Here is a 16,053-nt window from a genome sequence, read left to right as displayed (position 1 = left end):
AATCATTAAGAAGTATTCTCCTGTTGTTGTTCCACATTAAGCAAGCATTATGAAATAACAAAAACAAAACTTATTTGAAGCAATAAATTATTCACAGGATTTATGTTTCATCATACTGATTAACGAGATTCCAGTAGAAAACAATGCATACCTTATTAAACAAATTATGTATAGTATAATAATTCAAGAGCCACAAATCTTAACCATAAGCACTCACAGCTTTATTTGAATACAAAAGTTCTGCTGCATTATAATTAGTCTTCATTGAAAGGTCGCTCAGTCATGTCCGACTCTTTGTGACCCCATGGACTACATAGTCCAAGGAATTCTCCAGGCCAAAATACCGGTATGGGTAAGCCTTTCCCTTCTCCAGGGAATCTTCCCAACCAAGGGATCGAACTCAGGACTCCCGCATTGCAGGCAGATTGCTTACCTGCTGAGTCACCAGGGAAGCCGATATACCTTTTAACACAATGGAAATAAGACAATCCAAAGTCCTGATCTTAACCATAAGCACTCACAACTCTATTTGAATATAAAGTTCAGCTGCATTATAATTATTCTTCTTTGAATGGGCTAACCTGAAATGTCATAGCCATGCCAAATGAGAAGATAAAATTAAAGCATTACTATTAAACTACATTTTAAAGTAACTACTCATCCAATTTTCTTATATAACATCTCATCTATAACAACTGATTCCTTACTTTTAAGTATGTTTGTATGTGTTTTATTCCAGTTATTTAAGGCACAATTTCCACTAAATTCATTAGTTCTGAGGATGTTTAATTGCATTATAATAGATCTCTTAAGCTTAAATTACCAAAACGTCTTAGCTTTGAAGAGAACACTCAGCATTTTGTTTTATAATCCCTCTTAGCACTTTGTACAACCAGTTCAAGAGATTTGCATATTTAAACAATCTTGATAGCAGAAGACATATCCATAGACTTCCCTGATGCTTCAGCCAATACAATATTGAAATTAAAACATATCAATATGGAGGCATACATTTCATTCAATAAATCATTTTGCTTAAATAAAAGAGCAAAAATTATAGCAGCAAAGATTATTTCAACAGAGCAGAACCTCAATAGCAGCCTATTTATATTTCAGATAATCATTTTTGTTTCCTGAGGACTTAATTAATCCATAATAAATATGTACAACCAAATGCAATTTTTATTTGAATTTTGTGTTTGATATACTTGCTTCACTAAAAAACAAGCAACAGAAGAGTTCAACACTGGTCACTTTTTATCCACATTGGCCTGCTTTCTTTGTCCAAAGTAAATATGCACACACACAGGCACACACACACACACCCATATACATACCTGCATATACTCACACCAACACATGCAGACATTCAGACAGATATTCAGATATACACAAGCACACATAATTATTATTTGGTTTTAAAGAAGTTCAAGTGTGTGGTAAGTTTTAAAACCCATATAAGATGTCTATAGTCTAGCAATATTCTATTAAGTAAATATTTATGTATAAATAAACATTTGGCTCCCTAAAAGGACAGTTAATTGAATAAATTGTATATGTGCACGTGTATACATGCATGCATGTGTGTTTGTGTGTGTGTAAGCCTCAGATGAGGTAACTGGAACATAGTCTCCTCGATTCTTTCCTCCAGGAAGATGCATATTTAAAGTAAGAAATACACATCTTTTATATGTAAAACAATCATGGTTATTGGGAAATTACCACAAAATGAGAAACACTATTGTCAAATAATGAGTTGGCTTAAGAATGTTTATCACTACATGTCAATCATATTAAAATACAGGCATGCATTAAGTCAACATGCTATACCCCTTTAACTACACAGTGTTACACTTCAAATATATCTCAGTAAAAAATATTTTCTATCAATTCTGAAGTAGCCTATCAGAACAACATAAATATATATATATATATAATTTTTGTCCCAGAATTTTGATTACTAGGCTGGTAAACATTTTTATTTCTAAATATTTAGTAATACCTTGGTACTATTAACATAAGCGCTTGCATGCTCACTCTAGGTCATGTTATATTATTTATTTTTATTATATCCCATTTTTATTTATCTCATTTATTTTATAATTATAATGCACATAATATGTGGATATATACATAGGTATATATGTGCAATTCTTCATTTACATATCTGTGTCTTTACACCTTCTTCACTGTTTTCTTCCTAAGTTATGGGGATTTAAACGGTTAAGACAGTGTGTCTGAGGTCTCCTGGCCAGTGTAGTTTGTGTTGGAGCACCCCAGGGGAAGAAAGAAGGCACTTTCCTATGAACAAGACGATGACAATCCTCCTAGCAATCTAACGGCATTAACTACTGTAGTAAGCTTGTCCATAGCATCTCTTCAGTTACTGTACCTCACTGTCTGAGGCAATGGTTAATAAACTGTAATGTGCACTTACTGAGCAGTATTCCCTGAAAAACGTGCTGTATGCTATGTAACTGTATGATGATAGGGAGATATTTATGACCAAATATTACCCCTGCATTAGTTATCTGGCAGTGACCTTTACTTAAAGATCCCACATGGTAACTAGATTCAGAATGACTCTCACATTACCAGAAAGGATCCAGGAAGCTGCTGGAACATCTTAGACCTCTCTCTGGCCTGTCTATGTCTCCTGATTATGTATATTCTTGAAACTGTTTATTAAACTTGAACCATTGCATACTGAACATTTGGCTACTTTTAAAAAATGGGTTTGTATTTATCTTTAGCCAAATTTCTATTCATAAACTCTTTGTTGATAAGACCATGAGTTTTTGTGGTTTATAGATTATGCTGCTAGAACATAGTCTTACACTGAATTATTGAGTGTCCTTCATTACCATTTTGGCATCACATAATATAATATGATGTGACTATTTTGGCTACAAAAAAGAGAAGAAATAGAGAAGAATTCATATATTTTTTAACAAATGCTTACATGTCTTTGGCTTTATTCTCAGTTAATTTCATTTACATAACACACTACTTTAAGACTGAAGTGTTATGTAATCTCTGTTTTAAACAGCATTTATTTAAATGTCACAGAAAGATGCAAAAATGAAAAGTTTTTACTGGTATAGGTATAAATGATGGATAATCAGGTATCAAGGAGGACAGTTAATTTATCTTCAATTATTTAATCACACTGTCCTGGAAAACCTGAGGGCATTTTTAAAGTTCTAAAATAACAATGTCTAATGTAGAAGATCACACAGACATGAAGATACTGCTTTCTTTTTTGCAGCATGCATCTGGTACATCAAATATCCATAAAAGCACTAACCTGTTTTAGGGTCTACGGAGAAGTAGGGCTGTCCCTGGAGAATACTGTAAACCACTCGAGCGCTGTTCCCATAGGTAGGGTCATCTGCATCAGTAGCTGTCACCTGTAGAACAGAGGTACCTGTGCATTCAGGAAAACAAATGATTAAGCACATGATTAATTTGTACCCAGAAAAAAATGTTTATGCTGAAACATTTGTGGAAAGTGATAATGTCTTATATTTCTTAGATCATCCTTCAAACATAATCCTCGCTTTCTTTCTGTGCAACCAGTTGTTCTAAATGAGAGCCCAGGATGGAGCATTGGGTTTCAGTTATTTTAATATGATTCTTTATGTGATGATACCATTATGAAGGGTCTGTTTTAACCTTCATGTAATCAGGGTGGGTTGGGTCTATTCTCAAGAATCAAATTGGTGTTAACTGGCGGGGGAGGGGGATAAAATCAAAAGTATTTTGTGGGTGTACAGTTGAGTCTTGAACAATGCTGGGGTTACTGACAATTTTTAATTTTAATAATTCAGTCAATGATTTAGGCCCAACACATCTATAAAGAGTCTAATATCTACTTAACTACAAAGTTTTTTACTTCCATGTTGAAATTCAGACACGACTTTAAGCAAAACTAGTTCTGTACCTTCAAAGGATCCTAGAAATAGATCCTCTGAAGGGACAGACCTGGTTAATATAGAATGCCAAGTTCATCTGACAATCCTTATTAGCAGATCATACATATACAGTTGGCCCTCCATATATATGATTGCTCATATATTTGATTGAGGGCAGGAGAAGGGGGTGAGAGGATGAGATGGTTGGATAGCATCATTGATTCAATGGACATGAGTTTGAGCAAACTCCAGGAGACACTGAAGGACAGGGAAGCCTGGAGTCCTTCAGTCCATGGAGTTGCAAAGAGTGGGACGTGACCGAGAGACTGAACAACAACAATATTTGGTTTCACATCCATGGATGTAACCAACTGCTAATCGTGTTCTATGTTCTGATCTGCAGGGGTTGAATTTCTGGATATGGGACCATGGATATGGATATTGAGGGCCAACTAAAGGACCTGAGCATGTACAGGTGTCCATGGCAGTGCTGGAACCAATTCCCTTCAGATACTGAGGAATATATATAGACTTTTAATAAAATGCCACAATTTTGGCCTCTAAATAGAATATTTACATTGAGATGCTAAGTAAAAATATAACTAGTAATTATGCACACTCAGAAGAAAAGGACTATCATATACATAAAAGAAACTTTTAATTGTGGATAATAAAACATAATAATAGTGACACCAAATTCCAGTGAGAAATTAGGCCACTCACACAAAGCTGGTGGAAATGTAAATTTAGCAAATTCTTAAATAAACATACATTTACCATGTAGCAGCAACAAATTGTATGCTTGGGCATTTATGCTAAGGTCATGAAAATATATGTTCACATAAAAACCTGTTTTACAAATATTCAGAGATATTATTCTTAGTAGCACCAGACTGGAACACAGCTCAGATATCCTTCAATGGGAAAATGATTAAACAAACTATGCTACAGTATGATTGAGGAATACTACTCAGCAATAACAAAGAACAGAATATTGATATAAAAATCAACTTGGATAAATCTTCAGGAAATTATGCCTAGAGGGTGGAAAAAGACAACCCCCAAAGTCTATTTACTGTCTGATTCCTTTTATTTAACATTCCTGAAGTGATGCAATTTTAGAAATGGATGACAGATTAGAGTTGCTAGAATCTGGGGGAGAAGGAGTGGAAAGGTGTGGGTTTGGTTATAAAAGGGCAACATGAGGGATCCTGATAAAGCTGCTACTGTTCATTATTTTGATTATGGATATACAAGAACTAAATACATGCATAACACACAGGTAAAACTAGGGAAATATAAGTAAGATTGGTAAATCATTTCAATAACCTGGTTATGATATTGCTTAATAGTTTTGTAGGATGATAGCATTGGGTTAAATGGGTAAAGATATAAGAAATCTATTTCTCATGACAGCATGTGAATCTATGATGATCTCAAATTTTAAAGGTTAAAAAATATATCTTCTTGCTTCACTGCTAGTCCATTCTTAGCCCTATTTGGTCTTGGATGTGTTTTATATATATATATATATATATTTTTTTTTTTTTAACTGTAGCACTACAGTGTCCAGCTTGATAAACTTTCCAGAGCTAGTCACATGTAGATGATGTCTTCCATCATTAAGTATAATTACTACTGTGGAACATTAAAGACTTTTGTTGTGAGTTTCAACAAACTCACAGTACCTATATTCATCTCAGTACCTATATTCATCTCTCCAAATTGGTCAGAGAAAACCAGTAGGTAGGTATTTATTCAAAACATTGGTATAGGAGGGAGGTATTTTCATTTAGTACCTCCTTAAATTGCAGAAATTAAAATCTATAGTAAGTACCTGGGTCAGACTCTAAAAAGGTAAAAAGCCCATACTGTGTCCAAAATATTGCAAAATTATAACAGCCAAATCTTTGATCTTATAGGAAAAATGGTGATCATACTGGGCATATAGGAATTATTTAATACTAGGAGTCAGGAAAAAAAAGTATAGATAGAAAGCAGTAAAATAATGGCTATCTTTTAAGAAAACACACTTACAAAATTTTCAGGTTTTAAAACTTGCTGTGGCCTTACAACACTGATTTAGGTCTAAATAATGTTAATGTCTTAAAAGCAGCCCCAGAGGAACCATTCCATTGAAAAAACTGGTTAAGGCAAATTTTTCAAGATTATACCTGATTTACTGTGATAGGCTGGACCACCACAGGAAAGCAAAAGAGTGTTCTGCTTGGCTTGAGCTGTCTTTAAAAGCTCAGGCTTGTGAGGTGAAAGCTGAGACATATGAATGGAATGACAGGTGAGAGAACAATGAGAAAAGGAGAAAGAAAAGAAAGAAAAGCATCTTGGTGGTGTTGAATAAGTGACGGTTGAAAGTACCAAAAAAAAAAAAAAGTGGGCAGAGCAGAAAAGAGATCCAGAGGAGTGAAAGAAAACATACTAACTCTCTACCCTAATTCAAAAAATATGGCAATTATCAACCACAGACACCTCAGAACAGTTGGTCTCATGGGTTTCGGGCAATCCTAGTTGTGCATAAAGCAAAGGACAGTAAACGTCCTCTATCATTGTTCTTTGGTGGCATCTGAAGGTAGCAGGCTGCCACTTCGCGTAAACAGATTGCTGGTTGAGGGAACATAGGTATATGTACAGCACAGCTCAACCAAAAGTCAGCCTGCCCTGAACACATCAAGAGTAGAATTAAACAGCAGGGGTCAAAAATAAATCCTGAGTTTACTCAATTGTTCAAAGATTCCCTACCAAGAGGTTTTAGACCAAAAGGAAAACATATACTTTTATTTTCTTATTTATTTGGAGGTTTGATGGGAGCATTTAAAGAACTATTGTTACTTTTGGAAGTTTTGTTTTTTTTTAATAAATAAAGAATAAAAACATAGACTGCTTTAGTGTGTGTGCTATGTGTTGAATGATTTTCACTCCAAGTTCATATGTTACATTTTTAAACTCTAGTTGCTTAAATAGTGACGATGGTGATGCTGCATCGTGTATCTTTGAGACACTACAGACTATAGCCAGCCAGGCTCCTCTGTCCATGGAATTTTCCAGGCAAGAATACTAGAGTGGGGTGCCATTTCCTACTCCAGGGGAAATCTTCCAACCCAGGAATCAAATCCATGTCTATTGCCTCTCCTGAGTTGGCAGGCAGATTCTTTACAACTAGCACCACCTGGGAACCATATAAAACTGAACCACATAAATATTTCCCCTACTTCCTTCATAATGTTTCAGAAAATGAACTGAGACAGTTTTTTGTGTTAGTCATCAGGTCTCTTTTTTTCACAATAGATTGCTCACCTGGGCAAGGAGCTTGCTTATCAGGCAGCAGTTTATTTTTCATGGTTCACTTTACCCAGTCTCTCTCCATCTGTCTCTGGCCTGCATGAATGCTCAGTCATGTCTGACTCTTTGTGACCCCATGGACTTTGTAACTCACCAGGCTCCTCTGTCCATAGGATTCTCCAGGCATGAGTACTAGAGTGGATTGCCATTTCCTACTCTGGGGGATCTTTCTGATCCAGGGATCCAACCTGCATCTCTCTCACCTCCTGTATTGACAGGCAGATTCTTTACCACTGTGTCATTTAATAGGTGAAATAGGGTCACTATAGATGTAATCAAGATGAAGTCATACTGCAATAGTTTGGGCTACTGACCTCGTATGACTGCTGTCCTTATAAAAATAAGACACTTGGAAAAGATGGATACGCACACACACACCCACACGAGAAGTACATTATGTTGAAGATGAAGGCAGAGATCAAGATGATATTTCCATAGGACAAGGTAAGTCAGATTACCAGCACAGCACTAGAAGCTGGAGGTGGGGGCTTGAAAAGACCGTCCCCCAGTTCTTTAAGAGGGAATATGGCCCTGCTAATAATACCTAGACTGTAGACATCTAACTTCAGGAATGGTGATAACAGAAAATGCTTAGTTTTTAAGTTTGTGATCCTTTGGTTTAGCAGTCCTAGCAAACCGATACATTGTGTTATAGCTGCAGTGGGAGGAAATGACATTTATTCTCAGAATTTGCAGTTGTTCTTTAACTGACTCTGGATAAGAGTCTGAAGTTAAAAGCCACGAAAAAATGATAATATCCTCTTTGATGTGAGATACATCATAAATGAGATACAATCAAAAATTAATTTCACAAATAGACAGAATTAGGTAGAAATGAATGTTATTTGATTTTTTGAAATATTAGGCATTACTAGTGATCCAACTTTTGGCCTTTCTAAGTAAATTAATTAGCTATATTGGTTATTTTAATGAAGACTTTTTATTCCTGGTTGAAAAGTTTAAATGAAAAAAAAAAATCCTTATGTTATACCTATGTCTGAGAAAAGTATTCCACGTTGGACCATTCAATTCCTTTGTTCATGCTATCGGCCCTAACTGTATACACAATAGAAAAGGATTATTATCCTCTACAGTGCTAGATCTCCAAAGAAAAATATGGGAAGTGATACCTAGAAACCCATTATTCTACTAGAATATTAAAATAAGTATCTAATTTTCTCTGGAAATTATTATATGAGCTTGGTCAATAGATACTAAACTCACAGTCCCTTCCCGAAATAACTGGCTTCCAATCAAAGAAAACTTTAAAAAGTGCTACATAAGTGTCTTTCATTTTTACAACTGTTTTCATTAAAAGCAATAACCGCAGAAACATTGCATTTTAAAGTTTCATTGGCTATTTAGTGTACTATTTATTTTATTTTCACATTAAATATTTCCTACAGTGCACACTTAGGTAATCCCATGCTAGGGATTATAGCCTCTCAGTTGATTTTTGAAACAAAGCTGAAAAGATTCAAGTACATAGAAAAGCTTTCAAGATCTCTTTTCTACAATAGAATTCAAGTCTTGCTTCCTTTGGGGACTGCCCTGTGCCATTCTTTTCATGTGGTCTCCTCTTGTCCTGCTGCATTATAAATAGCACACATTTTGTAACATTACATATCAATGAGAAACAGAGTGGACTTTCCCAAAAGCCTCTAAAGACCAATTTGAAATATTTAATAAGGCATTTTAATACCAAGCAAATATTCTCTGAGATTGCAAATCGTTATGCATGACTTGTCAGAGCTCACAGCTCTGTTAACATCTCAAGTGAATTAACATTGAGCAAGAACTTTGAGTAAAAATAAGCTGGAGATTTGTGAAGGCGGAGAGTAGCTCTCTGAAGGAATCTCTCAGGGCTTAATTCTCAGAAGATTTTTTTCCAGGGACTGTGAAAAAGTAATAATCATCAAGATACAACTTAAATTTCATTCTACACAGGAGGACTGTAATTTCAACAATGGAGAAATAACATAGTATTCCAGCCATCGTGTAATTTTATAAAGCTTTGAGTAGTCACCCAAGAGTCATTGGATTAAAAAAAAGAAAATCCTCTCTAAGTACACTTATGAAACATCTGGGTAACAAAGCAAAATTCACTATTCTAATTACATATTTTTAGTCATGGCTATTGCTAGTTTTTGTATAGTCTCTTATTTTTAAGATTTTTTAATGATGTGGCTGATTTTTTTTAAAGTTTTCATTGAATGTGCTACAATATTTCTGTTTCATGATTTGGCTGTTTGGCCAGGGGGCATGTAGGACCTTAACTCCCTAGCCAAGGATTGAAACTGTACCCTCTGCATTGGAAGGTGAAGTCTTAAGCACTGGACTTCCAGGGAAGTAGCCTGTACTTCAAGTAGAGATTCAATTATATTTGGTTAGATCCTTTTTATGGAACTACCTAATGTGAGATTTGATATTACTCAAGTAAACTTTTAATCATATACCATAAATGAAAATAATAAGGAAATAATATGCATATACTGCCAAGGATGTGGGATCCCTTTGCTATATGTCATTTAATATAACAATAAGATGCATCTATTGAGAAAATTACATTCAATGCCATTTTACAGATAGGAACGTTGAGGCTCATTAAGGTAATATAGTTGACAATTTGAGAAGGCAGAATTCAAGCTGGTCTTACTGTTTTCCTATGTGATATTCTTTTCCATACTTCATTGCCCCCTCTAGTCATGGGTGGATACAGTTACAATAACTAGTTGATAATACAATATCTAGTTGATAATAGTTATAATATCTTCTACCTTTTTCTTGTCTGTTTGCTTGGTGGAATGTAATGGCTGTCCAGATGCATCTACTTAAAGAGAGGCAGCATTATACCACCCCCTCACTCCCACCCAAACCATAGCCAAAGTACAAGTCAGTAAATATATTTTGTCAGGTGAAGGTGTGTGTAAAATACATAGGAAGAAGCAACCTCCAGGTACCAACAACAGTTTGTCTTCTGTAGCCTTACAGAATGCTCACAATTCTCTTGATTTCTGTACAGAGTAAATGGTTGCAGTGAAAAGTGACTAGACTGCCGTAATCCCACCAGCTTTACGAATCTTCTAAATGCATCTGCATGCTATGCTCACATTACTTTCCCACCCTGCGCTGCAGAAATCTAACATTCATCAGTAATTAGTGTTTCCCATGTTTGTGCATTAAAGCACAGCTGCTGGGGTCAGGTAACACCACCCTCCCAGCCTAGCTTCACTCCTTCAGTGGTTGTCTCACAGTCCACTATTTGGTTTTCGCTTCTCTTACCATTTTCTTAACTTGTTCCACCAATTCAGTCCCTTTTATTGAGCTAAATGACAGTGGATCTGATTTTTCCTGATTAAACTCTAATGCAAACAGAAGGTATTGACAGGTTTCTCCCCAACTACCTTTCATTTCTTTTCTGAATAATGACAATACAAAATATGATGATTAGGCTCTGTATTTGATTCGCCTATAGTTACTACTTTCAAATAGGAATCTAGGTAGGGGTGTGTGTGTGTGTGTGTATGTTTACATTCAATAACTAGAAATTACTTAACATATTGGAATCTGACAAATACATCATTTGGAGAGCTGCCTGTGTGTGTGTTCTCAGTCATGTCCAACTCTTTCTGACCCCATGGACTGTATCCTTCCATGCTCCTCTATCGATGGAATTTTCCGGCAAGAATACTGAAGCAGGTTGCCATTTCCTTCTCCAGATAATCTTCCCAACCCAGGGATCAAACCTGAGTTTCCTGTGTCTCCTGCATTGGCAGGTGGATTCTTTACAACTGTACCACCTGGGAAGCCTAGAAAGCTGCCTTCTGTATGCAAAATAGACTTTAGGATAGAATGCTTTTTAACCTGGAGGAAAATGTATATGTATATATAGTTTGTCTATTTATCTATTTAAGTAGCACATAACACTTCAATACTTAATTTCCTCGTTTAGCATATATGACAAATAAGTCCATTTCATTTGCTGATTTTATATCAACTTCTCATCAAAAATTAAATTTGTATCTATAAGTTGCTTTAATTTCCACTCAGGAAAAGAATTCCATTTAAAAATAAAAGTTGTTAACAAATTCAGCATTATTCTGAATAATACCTTATATTTCAGCTAAATTTTCATTCAATAAAAACAAGAGAAAAAAATAAAATCAAAACCAATAAACAACAAAACATCTACTACAGACTAGAATACCAGACACAGAATTATTTTTTCCTTCTTTGCTCACCAAAAATTGGTAATAATGTTTCAGAAGAGTTTAATAAAAGATAATATATATGCTCTTACTATATATTATGTATATGTACATATTTAAAGTTGACATTGATTTCAATTATTGAGGAAATAACTCCAATTTATTTTTTACCAGTTAGCTGAAAAATTTATTTTAAACATTATAATAGCCCAGTGTATATATTTTACAGTAACCAAAAATAAAACATAACAATATAGATATAAAATTAAAATCCTCCTTAATGAGTGCTAAGTTGCTTCAGTTATGCCTGACTCTTTGCAACCCTGTGGACTCTTACCCCCAGGCTCCTCTCTCCATGGGGATTCTCCAGGCAAGAGTGGGTTGCCATGCCCTCCTCCATGGGATCTTCCCAACCCAGGGACTGAAACTGCATCTCTTTTGTCTCTAACATAAGAGACATGTATATATATGAAGACTGAAGATGAGACCTGGCGGCAGAGACTTATTAAATGCTGCTTGGAATCACCAACTTTTCTGTGACTCTGTCAGTTGCTATCTCAGTAGCTGCTTTAATCACACAGACTATGAGTCAGAGTGTAAATTTATTTACAAAGCAACAAAGCAGTTCCCAAACAGGTGCTGTTACACCTCTTTACTGAAAGAAAAATACAGAAAACTCCTGCTCAATCAATCTCTTTATTATTAACTGCATTTATCTTACAGAATATCTTCAAGAAGTCAAATATGATCTTAGTAAGAAAAATACAACTCCTTTAACCACTCCCCTTAAGAAAAGCAATGTTAGAAATGTCTTACATGTCTTTTCATAACTGTCTCCACTCATTCAAAGGTCTATCTTGTAGTTGTGTACATATTAAACAGAACTCTATACAAATTTTTCTGTAATAACAGAACATGTCATGGACATTCCCATGCCAGCTAGGTAAATACAATTTTCATAGTCATATGAAATTCCATACTGTTTACTGATGTGCATTTAGATTCTTCTATTTGAGTTCCTTTTTTGTTTCTGATAGCAACTTACCACAAACAATTGGGTAAAACAAAGAGTATATATTCTTATATTTGTGTTTGCTTCTCCTTCGTCATGTATGCATTTCATGCTGTGATAAACTTCTATATAAGGAGCACAAATTTTCCAATATTCCATGGTGCTATGTGAAACAGCAGTGGAAGATTTAATGAGACCATTTAGTCAGACTTCCACTAATGGACACATCAGTGAGAATGGGGAAACATTCCTTTGCGATGGCCTCAGGTAAATGGAATCATAGCTTATATGGTTCCTTTGCCAACTATTGTTCAGTGTGCTACCAAAAATTCAATACTAATTTTCTTCCATGAAGAGGCTCAATAGCAAAGTCAGATGAGGATTGGTTTGCTAAAGTTTAATAGCAGATTTCTACCAGAGTCTAGATCAAGATAGCAGAGGATAAAAATCCTGAGCTTACCTTCTCTGACAGACGAACTAAAATTACAGTTACATATAAAACAACTGTCTTCCCAGGTGGCTCAGTGGTAAAGAATCTGCCTGCCAAGCAGGAGAAGGCAGTTCAATCCCTGGGGTGGGAAGATCCCCTGGAGAAGGACCTGGAAGCCCACTCCAGTACTCTTGTTGGAAAAACCCCATAGACAGAGGAGCCTGGTGGCCTACAGTCCATGAGGTCAGCAAGAGTCGAACACAGCTTAGCTACTAAACTACCACCACCACCATATAACCACTATCTTTGAGAAAAACCTGAAGACTAGCTCAGTTGGTAAAGAATCCCCCTGCAATGCAGGAGACACCAGTTTGATTACTGGGTTGGGAAGATCCACTGGAGAAGGGATAGGCTACCCACTCCAGGATACTTGGATTTCCCTTGTGGCTCAGCTGGTAAAGAATTGGCCTGCAATGCGAGAGACCTGGGTTCAATCCCTGGGTTGGGAAGATCCCGTGGAGAAGGGAAAGGCTACCCACCCCAGTATTCTGGCCTGGAGAATCCCATGGACTACATAGTCCATGGGGTCGCAAAGAGTCGGACACAACTGAGCAACTTTCACTTTCACTGAAGACTAGCAGAACAGATTTTCTACAATTAAGGATTTCAGAAAAGTCCACATGGAGACCATAGGAGGGATAGAGATGCAATCTAGTCAAATCTACACCCCGGTGCGGCAGTCCACAAGTGAGAGGAATATCACAACTTCATAAACTTTCCTGAGGCATGAGCCCATAGTGTGCGCCCCAGTCTGGGAGATGTTCATGGAGAAGATAGGCCTTCATAATGTCTGGATTTATGAAAACCAGTGGGGCTTATGTCTAGGACAGCCAGAGGAAACTGAAACATCACTATTGAAGAGCTTACATACAAACTCACCCCAAGTCCTAGCGCAGAGGCAGCAGCTTAAAATGTTCCTGGGTCATGTGAGGAGGAGATTCATTGACTAATTTTAGGACATGTACTGAGAAGGTATGGAGGAGGTGGAACTTTCTCCAGGGACAGAAATGCTGGTGGGCATTTTTATGTTTTAAACTCTCCTTTCATCTAGCTGGCCCAGCACTGGTGGGCACCCTGTCTGTGACTCTCCACTAAACTAGTTAACATCATGGACCCTGCTCATGTGTTCCCCTGTGGACTGACACCATCACCCCTCCAAAGTACTTCTCACTCTACCCCACCAAGTGTGCGTCTCCAGCTCTGCCAAACTTTCCAAAACAGCTCACACTGTGGGGTCCAGCCTAGCACACCAGCAACTGTCGTCCAGCCACGGTGGGGCCAGTCCAATGCATCAACCACCCTCGCGGCAGTGGGGATGAGAGTGGCGACGCAGCTCTCAGTCAGCCCATCGGGGGGTCAGTACTGGCCAACAGCATGCCTACACTAGTCATGACTGGGTCTCACAAACAGCCAGGCAAATTAAAATGGAAAAATGATGTTCTAAAGTCTAGCAGATCCAGCAAAAGCAGGTCAAAGAGGGAAGTTTTTATCAATAAAGATCTATCTCAGGAAGCAAGAAAAAATCTCAAATAAACCACCTAACCTGACACCTACAGGAACTAGAAAAAGAAGAAAAATAAAGCCCAAAGTTAGTAGAAGGAAGAAAACATTCAGATCAGAGAAGAAATAAATGAAATATAGACTAGAAAAACAATAGAAAATATCAATGAAATGAAGACCTGATTCTTTGAAAAGATGAAGAAAATTGATACACATTTAGCCAGACCCATCAAGGAAAAAAATAAAAAGAAAACACCCAAATAAAAAAAAAAACAGAAATGGAAAAGGAGATATTACAACCAATACCACAGGGATAGAAAGCATCATAAGAGAATATTATAAGTTGTAAATCAACAAATTGAACAACTTTGAAGATAAATTCCGACAAATATGCAATCTTCCAAGACTGAACCAAGAAAAATACAAAATATGAACAAGTTAAACACTAATAACAAAATTGAATTGTTAATAATAAAAAAACAAATCAACAAAAGCCCAAGACCAGATAGTTTCACAGATAAATTATACCAAACATGCAAAGAAAAATTAATGTCTATCATTCTTAAACTATTCCAAAAAATTGAAGATGAAGGAATGTTTCTGAACTCATTGTACTAGGTCAACATCACCCTGACACCAAAGTCAGAGAAGAAAACTATAACACAAACATACACACAAATATAGACCAATATCACTGATTAACATAGGTGCAAAAATCCTCAACAGAATAAGCAAATCAAATTCAACAATACATTAAAAAGGTCATATATTGTGATCAAGTGGGATTTATTCCAGGAACACAAAGATGGTTCAATATTTGCAAATCAGTTAATGTGATAAGCCACATTAACACTTTGGAGAGTAAAAATCAAATAAGTAGATGCAGAAAAGGCATTTAAAAAATTCAACATTACCTCGTTTTTAAAAAACCTGAACAAAGTACATGTAAAGAGAACATACCTCAACATAATAAAAAGCACAAAATTTTTTAAAAATAAAGAGGTAGACCATTTAGCTTATGAAAGCATAAAAGGTCTAGACTGATCTTCACAGAGTTCTCTCCATACCAGGTTATGAGAGCAAGAAAATATTTTCCATTTACTAAGATAGGAAATGAAATTTATCTGAGAGAAACTCAGTGGATCACAAAAGGACTTGCAATTAAGACCAAGAAGAGGCAACCATGACCATCATGGACTGAGACCTGAAAACCAGTGGGAATAAAGTCACCTGGTAGACAAGAGCAGAAATCTATGTGGTCACTATGGCTTCTCTAGCCTTGGTCACTGTATAATCACTGTATGCCCACTTTCTGGGCACTGGGTATTTATTCTGGACCTCTTTGCTGGGCATTTTCTCCATACCTCATGCTGAACCTTCTCTGTATACTTGAACGATGAACATGCACCCAACTCCTAATCACTATGCCTTTACTCTATAGCTGATTACTATTCTTTCACTCTATACCCAACACCTAGAAAATGGCAAAACCACACCAAAGTGTCTCAAAAAAGAAAGCTGCATTTCAAAATAAAATTAGAAATCAAATTCAATTAAAGGTGAGGTTAAATG

At 36.2% G+C, this 16,053-nt stretch overlaps 1 protein-coding gene across 5 annotated transcripts in view; it reads right to left on the bottom strand.

The window, feature by feature from the left end:
* Positions 1 to 16,053, bottom strand: part of CDH18 (cadherin 18) — a 1,183,249-nt gene that overhangs the window by 242,490 nt on the left and 924,706 nt on the right. For all 5 annotated transcript variants that reach the window (XM_043488846.1, XM_043488845.1, XM_043488848.1 and 2 more), the window contains one exon: positions 3,308 to 3,427. In XM_043488846.1, the coding sequence (XP_043344781.1) occupies positions 3,308 to 3,427 (120 nt within the window). The remainder of the gene's footprint in view (positions 1 to 3,307; positions 3,428 to 16,053) is intronic.

This window comes from Cervus canadensis, chromosome 16 (genome assembly GCF_019320065.1).
Source record: "Cervus canadensis isolate Bull #8, Minnesota chromosome 16, ASM1932006v1, whole genome shotgun sequence".
Taxonomy (NCBI): Eukaryota; Metazoa; Chordata; class Mammalia; order Artiodactyla; family Cervidae; genus Cervus; species Cervus canadensis.
This window is presented reverse-complemented; position numbering and strand designations above follow the sequence as displayed.